This window comes from Triticum aestivum, chromosome 2A (assembly GCF_018294505.1).
Source record: "Triticum aestivum cultivar Chinese Spring chromosome 2A, IWGSC CS RefSeq v2.1, whole genome shotgun sequence".
Taxonomy (NCBI): domain Eukaryota; kingdom Viridiplantae; phylum Streptophyta; class Magnoliopsida; order Poales; family Poaceae; genus Triticum; species Triticum aestivum.
In genome coordinates this window covers 633,377,673-633,389,332 of record NC_057797.1, presented here as the reverse complement: position 1 = coordinate 633,389,332, position 11,660 = coordinate 633,377,673, and the positions used below count along the sequence as shown (strand labels likewise).

Genomic DNA, 11,660 nt, shown 5'->3' with positions numbered 1-11,660 from the left:
CGGGGGTATATATAGGCTTATCTTTAGTCCCGGTTGGCGCCTAGAACCGGGATAGAAGACTGACCTTTGGTCCCGGTTCCAGCCACCAACCGGGACTAAAGGTGCTGGCCCAGGAGCGAGGCCCATTGTTCCTTGTTCGTGTCTGGAACCGGGACCAAAGGGGTCAGACGAATCGGGACCAATGGCCCCAAGGCCCGGCCGGCGCCCTGGCCTCACGAACCGGGACTGATGCACATTTTGGTCCCGGTTCGTAAATAAACTGGGATTAATGCCCTTATCCTGGCCTCAATCAAAGCCCTGTTTTCTACTAGTGTTAGTTCTATCATAGCATCTTGGTTTTGGAAAAGGTGTCGAATTGATTTAAAATATACGGTGCATATTTTTAGTTTTGTACTTTTGAATGACAGGTGTATGGCTTCTTGGTCTCTACAACCCATGGTCTGAACAAGTCCCGTAGCAACACGCAAGAATATGTACTAGTTGATGATAATGTATGTAAATATGTGCGCTGGATGCCAGCCTATATGCTATATGTATGTGATGTGAACAATATATATTACATGGACTGTACTGCGTACATCACAATACAGTACATGCATTTTTTAATTCAAAAAATTGTTAGCAGTGGCAGGTAGAGCACAGTGCTCGCCTGTGGTACATCTGCTATGGTGCACATATTTAGTACTGGCGGGTGCTACTTCATGCCCCCCACTGGTGGCGTTTTAGCAGTGGTGGGAGGTCAGTGGCGGGCTTGCTTGAGCCCCTAGCCCGCCACTAATGCCCATTTTGCACCCGTCACTGCTAGGCCTTTTCCCAGTAGTGTGTCACCACATAGGAGGATTGACATGGGAATTGGGAGAGAGATGGTTAGTTGAGCACTGGCCATAGGGGAGAACGTACGTTGCCCCAGTACATCTGGAACGACGTGGTGATCTCCCCCAACACGAGCTTACCCATGACCTTCCAGACCTCTTCCTCGCTATCTTCATGTGCCGTGGGAGAAGAGGGAGGCGATGATGGGGTTGAGGTGAAAGAGAAGACCGCACGGAGAACTCCTGCTCCCTCGCCTCGTGCGTCTTCGAGGAAGATGCCATCGCAAAATATCACGAGAGACATAGAGAAGAAAAGAGATTTTCAGGAAGGAGCTATCAATTACATGTAAAGATCGACAATAGAGATATTTTGGAGAAATTAATGAAAAGCATTGCACCTAAAAACAGAACAAAAGTAGTGGGGTAACGGGCGGGGGGTGGATTCTTTGGATCAAAAACAGTGGGGGAGGTGACCGCATGAGGGATGGAAGACGAGACGAGACTCCCCCTTTAGGAGTAGAGATAAACGATCACAAGTCTTTCGGCACCAGTAGTTTGAAGGTTTGGACTTCTGAATTTGGTTTGGATCATGTTACGTACTCCCTCCGTTCCAAATTACTCGTCGTGGTTTTAGTTCAAAATTTGAACTAAAACCACGACGAGTAATTTGGAACGGAGGGAGTAATATATAAGTTTGTATTGGCCTGCTATGTTTCTATTGTGCAGCTCTGAGAGATCTAAGGCGTTCATGAGACGTGTCTCGCGGGCGTTATATCAAAGACTGACATACTACACCATGAAGTGGTATGCAGGGTCTCCACACTCTGGCTCAGAGCATCGATTTAGACTTCTGTATGATTCTGCCTGCTCGAGCTATATGACCTTGATCTCGGGTCAGAATCGTATGCATTTGCTAGTGGTCGATCAACGATACAGAGTGAAGCCACTTTTCTATTTGACTGCATTTTCATCACCCAACTCCTTTAGACTTGTGTGGGAATATTGGACACCCATTTTAGTTGATTTTTGATTCCATCTGGGATCACTGTCCAATGTTATGGGCTTTTTGAGAGTATATGGCACCCATGGACCAGCCTATATGACCGTGTGTCCACGCGTGAATCTCGGCTTCACGTATAATTTCTATAATAACTAGTCTTCTATACATTAGATGTCGGGTCTCGACAAAGAATCTCCGGTCTTGAAAACAATACAGTAGCGGCGTGGTGCAAAGCCGTTGACTCTAATCTACATTACTCAGAAAATATTAACATCGGCGTCTTCACATGCTGACTGGAACAGTGATTCCATGTGCTGATTGGAACCCTGATTCCATTTATTCGAGATCATCAATACATTTTCTCGAATGCACACGAGTGTGCGTATCATGAGATCATTGATACATGATTCAAAAGTATTAAAGAAAGATCATGCATGCTATGTGAACCCACAAAGCCGGTACGCCACATGTACGGGCCATTTCTCCAACGATAAGACACCACCCTAAATTTACTGGTCGTGTGCATTGTTATTATGCAGAGGCTGAGGCCATACCCTTTTCGAAAGAAAAAAATCACCCTAAATACATGTTTCTAGGATAAGACGCTATAGAGAAGTGTTGGAACAATATGTAGCCGATTATCCTTGGATCCAACAGTTTCTTTTTATGGGTAACTAGATGTGACAATAATGATTGCAAGTATCATGAATCTTCTCTCAGGGTGTGGGCTTGGTCGACCGGCCTAGACCCCGTGAGGAAGTCACGGTACCAATTCCCTGACATTTTTGGAGTCCTCTCCCGCGTTTCAAAATCTACATGATACAACCCAAACCTCACGGTGAAACCAAAACGCCACTCGAAGTTGTCCATGAGACTCCACACGAAGTAGCCACTCACGTTTGCTCCTCTCCTGTAACAATGCCAAATGTGTCAGAAAAAGAATTTACACATTTCAGAATGCAGAGTTGTGGACGTGTCCATGTAAAATAAAAAGTAACATGCCCGTCAAGGATACTTGTTTTTGTAGGGGTGTCAAGGATCAGTGGCGGAGCTACGTTGGTTCCTGCAGGTGCCGTGGCCCCCCCCCCAGCCTTGGTAAAACTACATGGGGAATTTTTTAGGGAAGATTAGATTAAGAAAAATATTGTCTTCTGCCCCCTGCAAACACCCTTATTTCCTGTTTGCCCCCCCCCCCCCCCCCCCCCCCCCCCCCCCCCCCCCCCCCCCCCCCCCCCCCCCCCAACGCATCTTGCCTAGCTCCGCCAGTGTCAAGGATACTTGTTGAAACGGGCTTTCTTCATTATGAGGATATTGGTAGATATCATATTATTTCAATAAACCATAAACCTTCCTAAGAACTCTATTTATGGTGACATTGGTAAATGATGTAGAACCCAATGTGTTTGCGCATGATGCAGATAGCAGATGGCTGCACGTCACCTGACTGCTGAAGAGATGCTTGTGAGATAGCCCTGGAGGTAGTTTACTCTTCCAACGTCATTGATCAAGTCCTCCATACTATTGTCACTAAACTGCGAGTAGCCTGAAATAAAGCATAAAAAACACATGATCGTTAAGAACATACTGACTTCTCAACCTTCCTGTGAGTTTACTGACTGCATTGTTAATTCTGGATGCCCTAGCTACTCACCATTTTCGGTAACATAGACAGGCGTGTTCTTGTATCTCTGATTGACATACTTGACGATTAGCTCCATACCTTCCGGAACATCATAGTAACCATGAATTGCAGTCTGCCAGGTTGATCACCATATATACAAACATGTCACAGAGAGATGAAGAGTGTATAAGATATTAATAGGTGGAAGCAGTTCTTACTGGTTTTCCAATTGTCACGCCGTCTCTTTCACCTACAGCTTGCACCAGCGCATTTCCCTCATAAGTCTCAAGGTCGCATGGAGAAGAGATGCAATCCTTGGCGTAAATCGATGTGTAATGATTTAGCCCGATAAAATCTGCGTTGTTCTTCCGTAGCAGCCTCTTCTCTTCTGAGGTAAACTTTGGTAAGTTTGATGATAACATCTCACACATTTCTCTGGGATAGTCACCAAAGAATATCGGATCCAGAAACCTAAAAAATAAAAAGAAATGTTACAAAAATCATAGCACTAATTGTTCGAATTTATGGGCCCTTTGGCCTCTGGCTCAAAGTGGATTGAGCCCAAACATAATTCAGAAATTCGTAGATGTCAAAGGAGTGTGGAAGGTATGTGGATTTTTGTCTCATACGACCTAGGGAGAAAGATTGAACCAACATATAAGGGCATCTCACATGGTCCTTTTGGATAAGAGGTCAAGAAAGAACTATGCTAAGTGTATGGATTTGTAGTTTTTTTTTGTCAGTTCGGTCTTTACCTTATCCACCCACAATGGTCTAACACACGTACTGCGGTTAATTATGCATGTAATCGTGTGGTTAGTGGGTCGTGGGTAGTGAAGATGTGTCAGTGGTGGTTTCTGGCATCTATATTGACGTTCGTTTTGCCTAGGAGTTATCGGTACGACCCTATAAGAGCGAGACGCCTCTCTCTCTCTCTCTCTCTCTCTAGTCATCACTCCAAACACCATCCTTCAGTTCTCTGATGCGCTCACCACCATCGATCCTCTTCTTGTCGTGTGGTGGGGCAACCGTACACCAGTAGTCTCCGGACGAACCACGGAGACTAGCAATCTACACAGGTAGCCAGGTGCTAATATTTCTTAGCAGTGCTAGGAGGACTGTTTTACCCTTCTTCCTTGACTTCATCTACGTCCACTACTTTATCTTCATCCACGACTTACTCGACTCCCCATTGTCATTTTCGTGAGAAACCCCGCTGTAAGGAAATTCACCACGCGAATATTTTGTTAGTCGATCAGATTGCGATGTTCTCATCTATGCAACCAGGGTTTACTTCATTGTAGATGTCATGCTAGTTTTCATCCATCTGTATGCCGAATTATTTCTGGTAGGTCCATCTATGTCATTCATATTTATGAGTAGATTATAAAAATTATACTAACGATAGCCATCACATTGTTTCCAACACCAACATGGGTAAAGTTGGTATGAACACTTTCATATTTCTTGGAGCATAACAGTGTTACTGAAAGAAAAAAAGGGACTTACCAATCCACCTCGAAGGACAACGCCCGTCTTGCTGCCAAGATATCCTCGGTGGAGTTGGTCAGCGGCTCATACCATTTCATCGCGATCACAATCCCGATCGATCCGCCTTGCGTTGCCTAGCATGTACACACGCATCAAAAACGGCTAAGGCAAAGGCGCCTCTGGTTTTGAGATCCACTGAAATGGCTACCCAGTACGACAGAGCAACATTTCTGTTGGTTTCACCTGGTAATTCTTCTTGTAGTTCTCGACGGCGGCAGCATGCGACAGCAGCATGTTGTGAGCCGCGACGTAGGGCTCCCGGCGAGAGTTCCCACTGTTGCAGGTCCCGAACGGCGGTGAGCAGTGCGCGGGAGGGTAGTTGCCCAGCATGTAGGCGAACTTGGCGAACAGGTTGGGCTCGTTGAAGGTGGTCCAGAACCTGACCCGGTCGCCGAACGCCTTGAAGCACACGTCCGCGTAGTAGCCGAACTCCTCCCTGGCAGGAACGTTAGTTAGTTTGAGGCAACCAGAAGCATGGCATGTGCACCTGACCTACCTGATTCCAGCGCCCAGCCAACTGCCGTACCGGGTCTCCAGTTCTTGCGGCATGTCAAAGTGATGCAGTGTCACGAACGGCTCTATCCCTGCTTGACATTTTCGGCAGTTAGTGACACGCGTACGTACGTTATAGGTTTGCTCCTCGTTGAAGATTACTACTCCATGTGGCAATTTTGTACCAAGGGAAACCAGCGCCGCACTTGTGCAAAGTATACACCCTTCGTTTCATAATGTTGTGCATATAGATTTTTTTTGAAAAATCAAACCTCACAAACTTTGATACAGTTTTTGGAGAAAAATATTTACAGCTAGAATGCCAAGCATGTATCATTAGATTTATTATAAGGAGTAGTTTCATATTTTATATGTTTAGTATTCTAGATATAAATAGTTCTTTCTATAAATTTGATAAAAACTTGTAAAGTTTGACTTTTCAAAAAATGTATATGCAGTGCATTAATGAAACCGAGGCAGTAGTCGAAACTGGTACCATTTCAGAGATGTAGCGTGTGAGACACGGAGAGACTATACCTTTCTGAAGGAGTGCCGTGATCAGGCGGTCATAGAAGGCTATTCCGGCTGAATTAACGCCTCCAAGCTGACCTCCTACGATGATATAATTCAACGACAATTAATTAGCTAAGCAACTAACCGTGACCACTAAACCGCAAAAACCTTATTAGTGCTAATCGTGTATTCTTCTTGGCGTTCATACTTGGTAGGATTCTCGCCCATGAGATTGAGAACCTGTAGGAGTCGACCCCCAAACTATGTATAATCTCCACGTCCTCCTGCTCAAGACAGTGTCAGAATTACGTGAGCAAGCAGCAAGACGCATCATGCATCAGACGGCAGTTACTAGTGATTTGCTGCTTTGCTATCTGGAGTATATTTAAATAGGTAGAACCCACTACCAATATTTTTAGCCATGTAAATCATGCCAATAAAGTCATGCATGCAAGTCATAAATTATATTTTTTGGATTACTCTATGCATACAACGGCGGTCACATCATACATCATGTTAATTATTCACAAGTGTTTTTTTGCATTAGATTTTGAATTGACAATATATGTGTTGTGCGATTGCAATACATCTATATAGTTCACCTTCACATTTTTGTTAACAATGACACTTTTAACTTCAATTTTTTTAAACGCTTCAAATTAGAAATAAACAAATTACATATTATTTCTATTAGTTTTACATGTTTTTGTAGCAACCATTTATACATTTATTTTAGCACGATTCTCGCAGAAATGCACGGGGCATCATCTAGTATATAGCTAAGAGTCATCCCCATTAATTTATTTATCTCAGTATGAAAGCATGTCACCTCACCTTACAACTATAAATGGGATAAGACTCACATCAACATGCAAGCATGCATGAGAAGAAAAAAACCATCACAACATTCAACAACGCATGAGAAAATGTTTTTCATTTATCTATTCTACCTATATACTAAGATATAATAATTGTATTTTAAATTTTGGTTCTCATGTTATCAACCTAAAATTTCATCAACCAATTCCCACAGCAGTACGTTGGGTATCATCTGGTTTACCATGTAACGATGGTAGTGATCATCCGCTATGTCCCCATTCCGTCCATCCTTAATTCTTCTAGCTGCAGCAAACAAACAAAAATTCAGAGGCAAACAAGTTTTTAATATGTTTAAAAAAAAATAGAGGATCACATGTGCGTGTGAAATGCTCTTCTTTCAAAAGCCATGCACGAGAATTGCCCTGGTATTAGTTGATTGACATGACAGCCATGTGTGCATTGTATTATGTAGAGGTCGGATATTCGTGTGGCTGTATCACGTTGATATACTGATGAAAATATCCATTATCAAAAAGAAAAAAAGACAGCAATGACCATATGGTATACGGATAAACAGGTGAGTAAGCACACTATAGCCACTCGCATGATTATCCGCAAAATGTTGCTGCAGTTGTGGCATCACTGTCTGATAAGGATACACATCTAGTGAACAATTAATATTCAAAACCCTCTTGCTAGAGATAATAAAAGATACTCCTATGCGACGCCATTTCTTTTAACACTTTAGCTATATGCAAGTTGTCTGATCTTTAAATTTGGATAAGTCAATTTTACGACAGTGAATTCTTTTGTCAAGACTCATGTTATTTTTTTTCCTTGTGTTGTTTCATGTCTTCTTAGCCTAATTTTTTTACTTCCCCTGTTTGGGGTAAGTCAATTTCTTTCCTTAAGCTTGTTTTGGACTTGTCCCTGTTTGAGGTAAATTGACTTTTTCTTATGCTGAACTATACATTGCATACTTTTTAGTTCTACATGTTTTCTCCTTTTGGTTTTCTTTCAAACAAAATAATATATTTTTGTTTTCTCTAAATTGGTATTTGTGGCATGTTGGATGAGTGGAAATGTATATACACAAGTATTCTACAATATGTGTGTAAATTACACCAGAGCATGAAAATCACACCATTATATGCTTATTCCTTGCATATTTAAAAAGTGTAATTTCATTGCAAAATTGTGTGCAACTTTTTTCACATTTTTTCTGAAAGGTTAACACCAATGTCACTACTTCACTTTTTTCCTACAAAACTTCATTATTTTGATTGTTTGTTCTTATGTTATTTTCTTTCTTTTTTAAGAATAATACGAATGACATTAATTCATCCTTTCTTACAAAACTACATTTTTTTGCAAAATTATAGTATTATTTGCTTATTCTTGCATATTATAAAAAAAGAACTTCTATGTAAATTATTTGTAACATTTGTCATTTTTTGTTTTAATTTTTATTTATTTATTTTTCCCTTAAAGGGTAATACTAATGCCACTAATTCAGTTTTTATTTGAAAACTTCATTACTTATATTTTGTCGTTTTAGTTTCCATTTATTTATTTATCTTCTTTAAGGGTAATACCAATGCCACTAATTCGCTCCTTCTTACAATTTTTTTTTCAAAAATTCCACTATTATATGCTTGTATTTGCATATGATAAAAAAACACAATTTTTGCCCAAATTGTGTGCAAATTTTGGCTTTTTCAATACTTGTACTTTCTTTCTTCGTAATACCAATGCCACTATTTCAATTTTTTTCTTAGGAACTTTTTATTTTTATTTTATTTTAGTTTTTACTTCAATTGATTTCTTCTTTAATGGGTTAAATAACAAGTACTCTAATTCATTCCTTCTTAGTAAACTTCTTGTTTGCAAAAATGACACTATTCATATACTTATTCTTGCATATTGTGAAAAAGCGCAAATTTTTGTGCAAAATTTTCTTATTAAAGGTGATACCAATCTCACTAATTCACTCTTCCTTAGAAAAGTTCAATATTTTGATTTACTTTTAGTTTTTATGTCATTTTCTTTGTTTAGAAAACTACACATCTATAATACCTAAATAGTTCATTCTCACTATCCTATTTCTCTTGATATGCAAACTGTCCACCTCATCTCAACATGCAACTATTCCATCCCAGCACTTATGCCACATCATCAGATTTTTGAAACGCACGCATGTGTCAATTCAGCAAAAAGTATATTTCGTTCGTCCACTGACCAAGCCTTTGATCATCAGCCTCATCTCAAGATTAATTGAACTCTAACTTCGCATATATACACATACCTTGTACCGTAAGTTCCATTAGATCGATCAATCAAAGCTTACACGTACAAGATATATCTATGAACTCCAAAACTTGTGTGTAGGTTCCACAATCTACTCAACAAAATATAACACTATGCTTGCTAGCTTGTCTTGTGAACCGAGGAAGTCCGACGCATGCACCATTCAGGCTAGTCGTCACCTGCTATTATTTAAGCCCTCTTGTAAAAGAAAGTGTTTGGCCAAAATTCTAAATTTACTTTTACTTAGAAAACTTTATTTTTTTCTTTATTTTTTATTTTTTTCATTTATATTCATTTTTATCTTTTATCTGATCAGGTATCTCGTCAGTTTATATTATATTCCAGACCAAGCCCAAGTATCTGATAGGATTTTGTTCTATGGTTGCAAAGGACTGAGTGCTCCTCTTCTTTCAATGTTATAAACTCGAGGAAACTGAAACCGAGGAAAAGGCAATGTTTATGTGTTTGCTGCGACACCTGCAATCCGTGACCGTGAAAACGGTCCCGGCATCCAAATCTTTCAAGTCCGACCTAGGGATCTCACTGCTCAAAACTGAATCTTTCAAGGTTAAATTTTTCTGAACTTTAGTATCAAAACATATCTAGCAGATCCCGCAAACCGGTCCGTCCGTCATAATAACGGTCGGTTTACGGATCCACCCTGTATCCCCAAGCCCAAATAGATCTGCCAAATCTGACTTTTTCGGAATTTGTTTCATGGAACCCTGCATCCGCGAACCCAATTCCTCTATAAGTGCGGGATTCCGCCATCCTTTTGCAGTATCCTCTATCCTTGACGGCAGGAAAATTTCGCACCAACCACTGCCCTCGCAGCCGGCGTCACGGCCTCGCGAGCTCGATTCCTGCCAGATCTCACCCCCACCGCCGCACACGAACAGCCGCACACTGGCGGCGCCGCCCGCCGCTTGCCGCCGTACGCGCTCGTCGCTGGCCACCCGTGCAGCAGCAACGCAGTAGCTAGCTTGCTAGCGAGGCGCCAGCAGAAGCTCGGCCATGGGCACAAGAAGGAGCTCGACTGCGTCCGACGCGGGTGCGCGCCAACAACAGCAGTGGGAGGAGCCTCCGGCAATGGCGCCGCAGCAAGAGCTCGGCCGGCGCGAGCACGACTTGTGAATTGAAAACCCCAATTGTAATTTAGATTTTGTTGTTAGGGCCTTTTATATAATTTTGTCGGGAGCACAACTTTTTTTACAGGATTTGTTCTAACGAAACAAAAGTCGTACCATAAAAACGTGAAAAAACGTTTTGAGGTATCCTGTAAACCGAATTTTGCGGAACGAGGTATACGGATCCGCTATAGGTATGTAGATAGATGTAACAGGAAATCGCTTATTGTCTGTATCTGGCTGATAATTTGCCAGCAGTAAAGTAATCCAGCCGCATGATTACCATACGTGATAAATTAATTAGTAGAGGCATTCAGTCCAGCTTTAGCGGGTCTGATTCATCGAAATGCTTGTTACTCCCTCTGTCTCATAATATAAGAGCTTTTTTAACACTGTGTGTAGTGTTAAAAACATTTTTATATTGTGGAACGGACAATATTAAAAACACTTATGTCCCGACGAAGGAAGTACTATATACATACGGCCTTGTGAGCCATAGCTATCTCTGTTTCGCCGAGCAGGAAAACGTCGGCCACATGGATCGGAGAAAGATAATAAAGAAGATAAAGGAATGGTCGCTTACGTGTGTGGGTGAACACATCCCAGTTGCTGAGGCCCTTGCCGTCCTCCAGGTACGCGCCCTCGATCTGGAAGCAGAGATCACAGTGCATGCGTTGGAGTTGGGACCGATCGAGCAGCAAGCAAAGAAAGACGACGCCGAAGCCGGCCAAGCTCCATTAACCTGGTAAGCAGACGTCGCGACGCCGAAGAGGAACACCGGCGGGAAATCGGCGCGGTCGAGCCCTCGGGCGGACGGAGTGAGGATCGCCAGCGCCGCCAGCATGATCATGCCAGTCGCCGCGGCCATTTGCTCAAGGTAGCTTAGCTTTAGCTAGAAAGGCGAGGCCTCTTCGTCTTGAAGGGCTCTGGAGTCTGGTCTATGCGCCTCTAATCAAACTTATTTAAAGGCAAACAGCAGAAGTACATGAGGTCCCCGCGTCGGTTTTGCCAAGCCACTAGTCACCACCTATATCGCCAGGTCAAGCTTGGCTTGAGTAATGATCCACATGGTACACGTGAAAACGACGTATCAAGGGCAATAATAGAAGAACAATAATGATATTTAGCACGTTCGCCAGGAGCAAAATCTTGGCGAACGCCCCAAGAACCACTGGATCTCAATCGGACGGTTGGCAGTTTTGGATGTTTTTTACACATAAATTATACTCCTTCCCGCATTGTATTACTCTTCTCCACTACCTATTGGTCCAAGCAACACATTCCTTCATTCGGCGACTATCCGTTCTCATGTGTCAGATATACTGTGGAGTATAAAATGGGACACCACATATCGAACACAATAAGGTACGCGACTATGGCGCACTCCCGCGATGTCCATGTCATCGCAGGTACAACAA

At 42.2% G+C, this 11,660-nt stretch overlaps 1 protein-coding gene across 1 annotated transcript; it reads right to left on the bottom strand.

The window, feature by feature from the left end:
• Positions 1-2,093: 2,093 nt before the first annotated feature.
• On the bottom strand, positions 2,094-11,255 carry LOC123189900 (beta-glucosidase 16). Its single transcript, XM_044602416.1, has 12 exons — positions 10,985-11,255; positions 10,826-10,889; positions 7,050-7,111; positions 6,198-6,273; positions 6,014-6,088; positions 5,481-5,568; positions 5,168-5,420; positions 4,943-5,058; positions 3,652-3,904; positions 3,464-3,566; positions 3,253-3,355; positions 2,094-2,722 (listed from the first exon to the last, which is right to left on the bottom strand). Exons 1-12 carry the CDS (start codon positions 11,108-11,110, stop codon positions 2,515-2,517), a joined length of 1,527 nt encoding a protein of 508 aa, XP_044458351.1. The 5' UTR covers positions 11,111-11,255; the 3' UTR covers positions 2,094-2,514.
• Positions 11,256-11,660: the final 405 nt, after the last annotated feature.